The sequence below is a fragment of the Suncus etruscus genome, chromosome X (assembly GCF_024139225.1).
Source record: "Suncus etruscus isolate mSunEtr1 chromosome X, mSunEtr1.pri.cur, whole genome shotgun sequence".
In the NCBI taxonomy this organism is placed as follows: domain Eukaryota; kingdom Metazoa; phylum Chordata; class Mammalia; order Eulipotyphla; family Soricidae; genus Suncus; species Suncus etruscus.
This window is the reverse complement of record NC_064868.1, coordinates 11,745,127-11,757,436: the sequence shown is the minus strand read 5'-3', so window position 1 is coordinate 11,757,436 and position 12,310 is coordinate 11,745,127. Positions and strand designations below refer to the sequence as shown.

The 12,310-nt window shown below is 40.0% G+C and overlaps 1 protein-coding gene across 1 annotated transcript in view; it reads left to right on the top strand.

The window, feature by feature from the left end:
* Positions 1 to 12,310, top strand: part of MOSPD2 (motile sperm domain containing 2) — a 51,108-nt gene that overhangs the window by 25,589 nt on the left and 13,209 nt on the right. Inside the window, exons 6-8 of the mRNA XM_049767425.1 lie at positions 2,879 to 2,939; positions 5,125 to 5,163; positions 8,247 to 8,371. Of these exons, the coding sequence (XP_049623382.1) occupies positions 2,879 to 2,939; positions 5,125 to 5,163; positions 8,247 to 8,371 (225 nt within the window). The remainder of the gene's footprint in view (positions 1 to 2,878; positions 2,940 to 5,124; positions 5,164 to 8,246; positions 8,372 to 12,310) is intronic.

Genomic DNA, 12,310 nt, shown 5'->3' with positions numbered 1-12,310 from the left:
TTATAAGTAAGGCTTATTTGCATGGCTGAGTATTTAACTCATTTTTTAATGGCTTGAAATACTGAAGTCTTGTTATTTTTAAATTTGAGCCTCTTGTGACTCAAAAAGGATTTAAGTCAGCTTGTAATGATGCATACAATTGTGAGGCACCTTAAAAAATTGTTAGATTTGGTACTCTAAATCGATTCCAAGTTCTTAGTAGCCTTCCTGAAAGAAATGAGTGTTTTTACATAGCCAGAGAACTAGTACAGGAGTTAAAACACTGACAGCCACCCCCTGTTCAATTCCTGTCACTGCTTATGGTCCCCGATCCCTGCAAGGAATAGCCCCTGAACACAGATCCAGGTGTAAGACCTGAGCGCTGGATGGATGTGGCCAAAAACCAGTAACATAAAGAAATGAGTGTTTTAAAATGATTTAGGAAAAAGTCAAAAATTAAAACAATTAAGTAGCCAAGCTGTTACAAACCTCACATCATAACTGAAACCAGAGTGATAGATAGTATAGCAGGTACTATTTATCTTTGTCTTGCATGCAGCTGACCCAGGTTCGATCCTTGGCATCCTAAATGGCCCTTTGAGTACTACTAAGAGTGATTCCTGAGTGCAAAATCAGGAATAAACTCTGAGCATCCCCGGGTATGACCCAAAAAGGAGAAAAATAGTGTTGACGTGCATCTATTTCTGATGCCTGAACTAGTAAGAAAAGAAGTTGTTCTTGGTACTGAAGTGATAGCACAGTGGGTAGGCCATTTGCCTTTCACATGGTTGACCCAGATTCCTTCTCTAGCATCCCATATATTCCACCAGATATGACCCCAGAGCATAGAGCCAGGAGTAACCCCTGAGCACCACAGGATATGGCCCAAAAATATCCTTTTTGGGTCCTCAAAGGGAGGATAAGGACCCAAGAACAGATGAGTGGCAAAAGGAGCTATGGTACATCTACACAGTGGGATACTGTAGATCAAAAATAAAAAATAGGGTCCCTAGCAATAGCACAGTGGTAAGGCGCAACCTTGCATGCAGCTGACTCAGGAGGGCTCTGGGTTCAATCCCTGGAGTCCCATATGATCCCCCAAGCCAGGAATGATTTCTGAGCGCATAGCCAGGAGTAAGCCCTGAGTGTCACTGGGTGTGGCTCAAAATCCAAAATAAATAAATAAATAAACAAATATAAAAATAAAATAATAAAAAATAATATTTACTATTTGGGTGAGGCCACCCAGGCACAGTGTTTCTAACCCCTCAGGCAGATGGGTCTGATGAGGCAGGGCAGGGCAGTGGCAGAAAAAGTTTCATTGGAGTTAGTCTGCTTTTTTGCCTCATGGCCTTTCTCTGCCTAAGCCATGGGCTTTCTCTGCTGAGCTTTGTCTCTAGCCCCCAGACAGAGTCCTTTCTTTGTTATCCAGTACCCCACCCACCATGGTGGGAGAAGGTCCTTGTAATCCAGGTGGACTTTTACATACCAAAAAAAGAGGTTGGGGAAAAAGGAAGTTAGGGGTAAAGGTTCACCTTACAGGATATTATGCAGCCATTAGGAAAAATTATGTCATGAAATTTTCTTTTATACATGGATTAATATGGAGATTATCATTCTGAGTGAAATGAATTAGTGGGAGAGGAATAGACATAGAATAATATTGCTGATTTTGTGAGATATAAGACAAATAAAAGACAGTGTGGTATTAATTGCTAAAGACAAGAGAGATGAGGGACAAACAGTTCAGAGTGGTGAGTGAACAAACAGTTCAGAGTAGAGAAGAGTCCACTATGGCAAATGGTAATTGGAACTGATCACTCTGCTGCTGAAAGGGATGAAGTGACATGCATGGTACCTTTTCATTAACAATAGTACAAACCACTGTCAAAAAGAAAGAAGAGAGAAACAAAATACTTGACCCATAGAGGGGGTGGGAGGGTACACTGGGGACTCCGAAAGTGCACAGTTGAAGAGTGGTGTGCATTCTGTGACTGAAACTCAATTATATCCAATTTTGTAACCACGGTGCTTTAAGTAATTATTTAAAAAAAGAATATCCTTTAAAATATCTTTGCAGTATGTAGAGTAATAATCACAGATATTCGTGCATCACTACCATCCTCTCCAGTGCAGTGGAATAAGTGGTAACCTGAGATTTTATAAGCAAGAATAGTCAAATAAAGATGAAAACACTAATATTCAGTGAAAACTTTTTAAGGCAGATCTATAGGTATTAGATTATAAAATAGGTAGCTACTTTTTTCTATAGTTATTTTTGTGATATTTTAATTTTTTACTTTTATCTACAAAGGATTAAAATCTGCGCCCAGTGGACCTAATGACTAGTTGCTAAGGTATAGTAGGTTTTGTCCCATTAATAAAGATGCTACATAGTTAAGGATACTTTCTGTTTACTATAGTTAAAGATACAAGAATGGCTTTTATAGACTCTGTTCTTGGAAAATCTGCCTATTAGTGACAGATAGCTTATGTTTTCCTAGTTAAATCTTTCACCCATAGGCTTTATAAAAATATGATTGATCAGGATTAGTATATCAGCCTTCAGCCATAACATACCTTGGAATGGAATGATCCAGGTGGATAGTAACCCTGGTAACCTAATTTCATATGTTTTATATCTATGTTCATTTCATTTGAAGCAGACAAGACAGCTCTATTTATAAAGTATCCCAGAAACTAAAATTAATAAAAAAAAACTTGAATATGAACCCAAAATTTCTAATTTTACATTCATAGGTAAGAGGAAAGAAGCTAGAAGTAAAGGCAGAAAGTTGGTTGGTCTCATATTATAATATGGTAACTTTACAAATGTGCAATTTAATATTTGTCAGGTGGAGACAGTCTTCAAGATTTAAATGTGTAATTTCTTTTTTAGGATATGGACTTTGTACGTTTCATCATTAACTGCTTTAAGATTTACTACCCAAAATATGTCTGTAAGTAACACATTTCATCTATAAAAATCCTCTATATTATAAAGTTATGGATAATGCATAAGAATTGAGCTTATTACTAATTTAGACACTAACACCTAAAGCATTATTTTCTGATGAAGATTTTAAATGTGCTCACTGAAAGTTTAAGTGTAAATCCTACTAGCTCTATGGCAGAATTCTTCACAAATAATCATTTTCCTTATGTTCTTAAGAGTTCAAGCAGTATATAACACACATGAATGGATAGGAATAAAACTATCATTTACTTCTAATATTATTCTGCTTTTCTAAATTTTCAAAGGAGAAATTGACTTTAAATGGCATTATCTGGACTTCTTACAAGACTAGTGAAATCATATTGAGAAGGATCAATATATGTGCTAAGTAATATTGATATCCAAAGCTACTAGCACTAATAAAATACTTGACTAGTGTATACTAGGTTTAAATTTGGCATTTGGAGTGAGTTTGTTTGTGATTGTGATTCTTCCAAGAACTCCTAATTCTTACATTCTTATATTTTTGTTCATTGGATCTGTCTGCCTCCTAGTTTCTTTCTTGGGCAATCAAGATGCCAGTCCACACGATCAGTCCAAATAGATCTAGCTCCAGTGCTACAACATGAATAAAAAGACAACAGAAGCATCAAAAGCAGAGCCCTGGAAAACCCCACAATTATGGTTTTAGACTCTCGTGGCCATAGAACCATGAGTAAAGTCAAACGAATTGGCCTCCCTTTGGTTCACCTGTATTATTCTTAACAATATGAAATGAGAAACAGACAAAGAGTGAGATAGATATTGAGAGTCGGTGCCCTTCCCAGCTCTGCATTTTGGGGTATCATCAGAAAGTATTCAGGGATGCTTTTAGGTAAAAACTGACTGGTCTGGAAACCATTAGAAACTACTGCTCTTTGTGAGTTCTTCCTAAATCTAGCAGGTACCCTGATACTTCAAGATGCACTGAGCAGCCCTTGTGAGTAGACAGTGGGGGATCCTTACTCCATTTAATGAGCAGGTTTCACCCATGTCCAAAATGAAAGTGAACTAGTTCCTTTGTTGGTTGAAATCACCAAAGGAGTTGGTGTAAAACCACTGCACAACATCTTATTACCTGGTAAGATACGTTTAAGATTCTTTTGATCATAGATGATAGTTGTTTTGTTTCAGTTTTGTTTTAAATAAAGTCAAAGGACTATATCAAGATTAATTCAAACACTTGAAGTAAATGGAGGAAATGTATATATATATAGACTGTTTTTATAAAACCCCAAGTTGATTATGGTTCCAAGTCTGTCACCAACTAGAACTATTACATCTTCAAATCTTGGATTCACATCCTTTAGGCATAAAAAGTGAAGACTGTGGCTAAGCACCAGGGGTCTTTCTTTGCAGATACCTTGGTTTCTTATGTGTTTGTTACATGTCTTTCATTAATACACTCATTGTATTAGTTCTTTGCTCAGAGAAGATTGAAATTACTTTTTGATTTATTTGGAATAGAGGAATGAATTGGATATCAAAAATCCCCTCTGGTTTCTGTTTCTTTCTCACAACTGTTAATGGGGCTGTTTAGGACCTTCATCTCAGTATGCAAATAAGTCTGGATACTTTAGAGTTTGGGGCTTCCTGGAGTTTGTAATATTAGGAAAAGTAAAAACATAGTTGAGTAAAGCATAATGATTTATTAAAAGTGGAAGCACCAACAGGGAAGTGGCTTAACAATAGAATCCCTAGAAAATTATAAGTGAGAACAGAAATAATATGGAAGTCATTTTGATGTTGAGTGGAGTTCAGTAAAATTGCATGTCCCTTTCAAAGTCTTCACTTACCTACTTAGTGGTTCATTCTGTGGCTTTCTGAAAAATAACAGAAGCAATAAATGAATAAAGAGTAGGCTGGATCTGGGAATGTCAGAAAAAAAAACCCATAAAGAATAGGCTGTTTGCCTAAAGATGGTGATTGTACATTATTCACTTCTTACAAGCTTCCCTCCTGGTTTGGCCTCTCGCTGTTTTGAAGAAGTTTCTTTAGTTCTAGCACCACATACTATTCAGCATTAATTAAAGCTTAGCCAGTCAACTCAGTTTGTCATTTCACTTAGATCACCAGGGTCTTTTCTAGGTCAGAAATAAGTGGTACTGAATTTCTTTCAATAAATCTTTTTTCCATTTTTCGTCTTTCAGCAAAAATAGTCATCTTTGATATGCCTTGGATAATGAATGGTGAGTAAACACTGATACTTTTTATTTGAAAATGTCTTCTTTCTTGCCTGTCTTTATCAGTTCAGGCATGTTTCTATGTTCTTCAATAAAGTTTCGATTGTCACTTTTGCGCATTCCTAAAAGACTGAGCCAGAGCACACGAAGGCTACTCCAGAGAAATTGGGTGAACACACTTTTCACAGGCCCTGAGAACTCTATCAGTCTTTTCTAAAAATTGTGTTAAGATTTTAATTATTTAGCTAAGACTAGAGCCACAAGCTTCAGTCTCACACACACACACACACACACACACACACACACACACACATACACAGCCAGGAGTAACCCCCAGGTGTCACTGGGTGTGGCCCACAAACAAACAAACAAAAAGTCTAGAACCAAATGGCTTCACTCATATATTCTACAAAACAAAAAGTACTGACCCTTTAAAAACTCTTCCAGGGGACAGAGATAGTGTAGGAGTTGAATGCATGCCTTGGCATACACCCAATCTTAATTTGATCCTTATTACCACACAGTTGTTCCTTCCTCACTTTTCCCACCAACACTGATAGACAAAGGGGATGGTACTCCTGAGGATTCCCCTCTTTTCATGAGGCATATATATCTGTAAGGCCAAACATCACAGTAATGGAAAATGAAAGAACAGTACCCCTTATGAGTATAACTGTGCTGCCAATGTATTAATAAAGTACTAGCAAGCTAAATCTAGCTGCATGACAAAAGGATTATATACCTGGCCACATGGAATTTAGGAAAGGAATGCAAATATGGTTCAATATAAGAAAATCAAAGCTAGCCAATATATTGATTAACTAAAGAAAAAAAATAACCATGATCATCTCAACAGACACTGAAAAAGCATGCAACAAAATCAATGCTCTTCTCATAATAAAAGTACTTAATAAACCAATAATAAAGTACAAAGGGCTGAAACAATTACAGAATTAGTCGGACCAAGGTAGTCCACCCCTCGTTCTTAGACCAGCTGCAAATTCAGGGATTCTAAACTACCTGACAGTTCACTCAACACTTCCTAGGAGCTGTTATACTCATGGTTACAAATTATTATGGGGGGAAGGATACAGATGAAAATTAATCAAGGGAAAGACTAGGACAGAATGCACACCATCACATAAAAACAGAACACCTTACTTGCCTTAGATATGTGGCAATAGGCATGAAATATTCTTCACTGGGGCTAGAGAGGTGGTGCTAGAGGTAAGGTATCTGCCTTGCAAGCGCTAGCATAGGACAAACCGCGGTTCCATCCCCCGGCATCCCATATGGTCCCCCCAAGCCAGGAGCGATTTCTGAGCACATAGCCAGGAGTAACCCCTGAGTGTCAAATGGGTGTGGCCCAAAAACCAAAAAAAAAAATATTCTTCACTGATGAAGCTCACACAAACCAGTGTTGGGAGGTTTGTTAAAGGGCCTATTGCATAGGATAGTCCACATCGCCATTTCTTGTCTCAGCCTTCCCAGTGGACTCTAACTCAGTGTTTCCAAAGCCCCCACCATCAATCCTGGTGTTTCGTGTGTGTCCTCCAACCTCCAGGCAATGATGGCTACTGTCAGGCTTGAAGATTACAGCCCAGAAGTCCAGGGCAAAAATCCAGATTTTTCTGAGAATAGAGTTAATTCTTTACTTCCCAGAAGTTCTCCTCTTCCTCCTGATAAATTGATGCATGTCAGTCCTGCATCTATGAGCACAACAGCTCATACGTAGTGATGAAAGCATGTCTATGATGGTACTATTATCTATTTTCACTCCTGATATTTTCAAAACACTTAAGGAAGCAAAAGAAATGCAAAGCCTGTAGGTTGGATGAAAATAAATCATATCTTGGGTTTGCATGTGACATGATCTACAAGGAAATTTAAGACAGAATAGTAGTCAACTGGAAAAAGAACAGAATTGGAAGACTTGTACTTCCCATATTTAAACTGCCTTTAAAACTTGAAGTGTTGAGTGTAAGATTTAGAGTGGTATGGGCATAGGGAAATTCATATATATGTATATATACCTATATCATAAAGAAATTTGTAGCTTTACTCATAAGACTTTCAAACACGACAATTCACAGACATGACAAGTATTGGGTAAAAATAGCTTAAACACACACACTTACTTAAGCACAAAGTCACAAGGCAGTTTTCTGAACTGCTCACATGCTGCTTTATCCCCTGATACTTTTCCAATATCATGTTTACAAATGGAATGCTGTATTCTTCTCTTTGTGTCCTTAGAAGGCGGTTAGGGACTATCAGGATGGAACCAAAGTTTGGAAAATAAGTGCAAATAAGAAATGGCATGACTGAACAAGATCATCATTCTTTTTGTTGTTGTTGTATGATTTTGGTTTTGGGGCCACACCATGCAGTGCTCAGGAGATACTCCTAGCTCTGCACTCAGGAGTCATTCCTGGCAGTGCTTGGAGGACCATATGGGATGCCTGAAATCCAACCTGGGTCAGCCCCAGACAATGCATATACTCTACCCACTATGCTATCGCTCCAGACCCAAGATCATAATTTTTGTACAGCTGTCTTTGAAGACAGTTTGTTCCTGCAGCTTCTAGAAGTTTCCCCTCAATTCCATAAGCTGCAGAGCTGGGAGAGAGAAGTTAACCTTAGAATAGAAGTTTGGGTCCTGCTCATACCATATCACATGTATAGGTTCTTCTTTGCTAACTTCTCATTTGAGGTTTGTTTTTGTTTTTCATATTAGGTCTGTATCCGAAGTATAATGTAGTCATTCCCCGAAATCACAATGCAGTTCAATTGGTTTTCTGGAAATCTCAGTAGGGAGAGCTTTGATGGATTTTGGGCAGAGGCCAACTCCCTGATGCGTTTATTGATGAGCATCAGGGTAATTGACTCTTTCCTCAATCTTCTGGAAGCAATTGTAACCCATCAGGAGCAGTCACAGTCCAAATGTCTATAGGAACACTCACCAAGTATCAGGCCTGTAAAGAACACAACTGTATTTTAGGGGATGTGGGTTAGCACACATAGAATGTAATGAAGTAACCTCATTTGTTTTGTTTTGTTTTGTTTTATTTTGTTTTGTTTTTTTTCAGCTGCTTTCAAAATTGTGAAATCCTGGCTAGGTCCCGAGGCAGTGAGCTTATTGAAGTTTACCGGTAAAAGTGATATACAGGATTATGTGAGTGTCGAGTATCTGCCTCCGCACATGGGTGGAACTGTAAGTAAGAGCATACTTGGGACGGGTTTCTAAGTGCCAATTGCATCATGACACCTTTTTAGGGAAAAAGGAAAAGCAATGTTATAACAGCTGCATCAAGTCCAGTAACAAAATCCAGCAGATAATCCAACACTCAAAGTAACATTTCACAGTTTTTTTTTTGGTTGAAGCTTTAACCATTTCCATTCTGAATACATTAGTTGTATCTGCATGGTTCTAAGTGGACAAGTTTGTGGCATTGAAAAGCGAGTCTTTGGGCCGGGCGGTGGCGCTGGAGGTAAGGTGCCTGCCTTGCCTGCGCTAGCCTAGGACGGATCGCGGTTCGATCCCCCGGCGTCCCATATGGTCCCTCAAGAAGCCAGGAGCAACTTCTGAGCGCATAGCCAGGAGTAACCCCTGAGCGTCACAGGGTGTGGCCCAAAAACCAAAAAAAAAAAAAAAAGAAAAGCGAGTCTTTGACATCCTTTCTGTTGCTCAGTCCCTCTCTCAAGTTCCATTCTTTATATTTCTTTCCAAAAATATACATTGTCTATAGAAGTCACTATCCTGCATACATAAAAAATAGAAGCAAATGTAGCACTCATGTATCTTTTCCTCCTTCCCATCTTGTATGAACATCTGGGGGTCTGACAAGCCTGCTTCTTTCTTTCATGCCTTGTCTTGTTTATTTGCGTGAAGCCCTCGTACCCTTGTTCATCGTCTGGAAGTGACTCACCAACATGTTATAGGACCACAGATGTTTCTAACTATATCTTCTCAGTCCAGCTTCTCATTATTCTCTTGCCAGTTTTATTAGGGTTCAGGCTAACCTGACCCCTAAGCTCAGTGGAAGGCTAAATTGGCCTGCAATTATTTGGATGTTGGCTCTCTTTAGTTCTGTTAATAATTATATGTTTTTGACAAGACTTTTGGTACATATATATTAGTGAATGTTAATATCTCCTTGCGGAATTGACCCTTCATTTACTATATAATATCCACCCTTTTTGCTTGACCTCTTTGAACTGGAAGTCTAATCTAAACATGGCCATACTTGACTTCTCAGGGTAAACCTTTTGCTTATAGGATTGTCTTCCAATCAGAAGTCTTTCTTTGATGGCTTCCTGTACAGAGCAGAAAGTTGATTTGGGGGGGTAAGGATTTTATTTATTTATTGGTTTGGGGGATACATCCTGCAATGCTCAGGGGTTACTACTCCTGGCTCTGCACTCAGGAATCACTCCTGAGGGGACTATGTGGGATGCTGATGATTGAACAAGGTAGGCTATACTATTGTTCCAGCTCCTAGTTTTTTTTTAATTATTCCAAACAAGGATTTTTTTGTGTTCTGTCATCTGGGGTATACCCCGCTGTCCCCTGATTTTTATTGGCATTCGCCTTCCAGGAGAAACTGCTGTTTCCCACTCTTGGGGAAAAGAAGCTGTGAGCCCTCTCCATTTCTTGAAACTGAATCCTCAGTACCCCACACGGTAACTGGAGTGGCCAAATGTGGCTGCCAGGGCTGCCAGCCTTGGGGCTAAAGCCAGAATAATGGCAGGATCCAAGGAGCTAGCTGGAGCATGCCCAGGGCACAGTGTACAAATTGGGGGTGAAGGGGCCGGAGCAATAGCACAGTGTTTGCCTTGCACACGGCTGATCCAGGATGGACTTGGGTTTGATCCCCAGTGTCCCATATGGTCCCCCAGCCAGGAGTGATTTCTGAGTGCATAGCTAGGAGTAACCTCTGGTGTGGCCTAAAAATTAAAAAAAAATTGGGTGTGAAGGTGTGGGGAGACTGCAGAGAGACTTACAGCTTGGGCTGCTTAGGGCCTGAGCCTTACACACCACTGCCTCCTCTTGGCCTTTTCAGGCTGGGGCTGGGGCTGTGGGGCTGGAAATGTAGGCCCAAAGCTGCCTAGCTGCCCAGAGGCCTTCTGGATGGAGTGGAGTGCTCTGGAGAAGTGCTTCTGGTGCAGACCTTTGAGGGAGTTTGAGGGAGGCTCACCCTACTCCAATGAGGTCCACAGCATCCTCCCCACAGCCCTGAGCATGTGGGGGGCAGGGACACACATTGGGGCTCATCCAGTCTGAGCGTTTCTACCTTCCTCATCATCAATATGTCATGCCCATCATTACTCCATCATTAAACTGAGTCCTGAGCTCTGCCTCATTGAGCCCAGCCTTCAACTCCCAGTCTACTTGGAGGGACTCTGCCTGAGTGTAGCAAGATGTCAACCTTTGACCACATATGGTGCTTCTTTGTTCTTTTCTTTGTTCTCATTCTTTAAAAGGTCTTGATCCTCCAGAATTAGAGCTCTGAACCTAGAAGCTTTCTAGTTCAATCTACAGGGTACCCCCACTTTTAAAATAAAAAAGAACGTGGTTTACTGCCGAGTTTGATCCCCTGCATTACATGACCTTCCAGCACTGTTGAAAGTGGCCCCAGTACCAAACACGGCGTGAGCAAAGCTTAGCAGTACAGTGAGGGCTCATCTCCCTCTGGTACCCCCCAAAGCAACCTCTGTTCCTCTTCCTCCTTCCAGAGATTTCCTAGCCATTATCTTGTACTAGAATAGTCAGACACCACATATGTTATCCTGTTGTCTTCTGGTCATATTTGATTTTAGGATGTACTATTTTGACTCACCAGTCTGTTGAGTTTGGTTTTGTTTGGGAGGTCATACCTAGTAGTTCTCAGACCCATTCTGTGCTCTGTGCTCAGGGAACCATGTGGTTGCAGAAATTGAACTGAGACCTATTCTGTTCTAAGCATGTGCTCCAGCTGAGGTCTGAACGGGGTTTTTTTTTTGTTTTGTTTGGTTTTGTTTTATTTGTTTGTGTGGGGCCATACCCTGTGATCTTACTCCTGGCTCTGTGCTCAATTCTAGTGGTTATCTCTCTAGTGTCAGGAATGAAATCCTGGTATGCTACAAACAAGATAAGAAACTCCCTCCCTACCCCAACCCCTTGATCATTTTTAACTGTGGAAGAAAATTCTGCTTTGCAGATATACCAACATTTTTAATTAGTTCCCTTTGAAAGTCCATCAGTTGTTTTTGAGTCTTTTGCCATTACTAATGGTGCCAAAATGACTATCCCCATAAATAGCTCTTGATCCAGCCATATCGTAGTTTGTACAGATGAACCCCTAGAAATAACATTTTGTAGTGATATTGTGATTTTTTTTAATAAATTCAAAAGCAAGCTTAGATTTTTCTACAAACTCATCATTCCTTTATTCCTTTTAGGACTCCATTTGATTTCTCTATTGAGTCGACCCTTGAGCTGGATATTTTTCCCTGCTATAAGCTGTCTTCTGTGCCTGCAGGCTGATATGCATGAGCACAGACAAACAAAAATATTGGCATCTCAGAGGTGCGAGTATGCCCCCAAATCACTCCCCTGAAAATCTCAAAGGTGATTTCCATGAAGATTTAGGGAAGTCCAAATTGGCATGTAGATATTTGGGTGTTGACACCCCTACTCAGCCCTCCCCTTCATTGTTTAGGGTCATCTATGTTAACAAAAGGTAGAAAAACTATTTGTGCTGTATCTGGTGCACATTTCCTCAGTGGGACTCTTTTATTTAAAATACAGAATGATAGCACAGTGGTAGGCTGTTTCCCTTGCATGGGACCACCCAGGACAGAACTGTGTTCAATTCAAGGCATCCTATATGGTCCCCTGAGCCTGCCAGGAGCAATTTCTAAGCACAGAGCCAGGAGTAACCCTTGAGCACCTCCAGGTGTGACCCTCCCCAGAAAAGCAATTATTTTAGGCCTATTGGTTTGGTTATTTGAGCCAACCTTGACAGTGCTCCAAGGACCCTAAGTTAGAGTTACCAGGGATTGAACTCAGGACTGGCATCTAGGAAATCCCATGTCCTTATCCCTTAGCACCATCTCCTGGGCCACTCGGCATTTTTGTTTTTAGTATTTCTGTCTTTCAGTGCTGGTATTT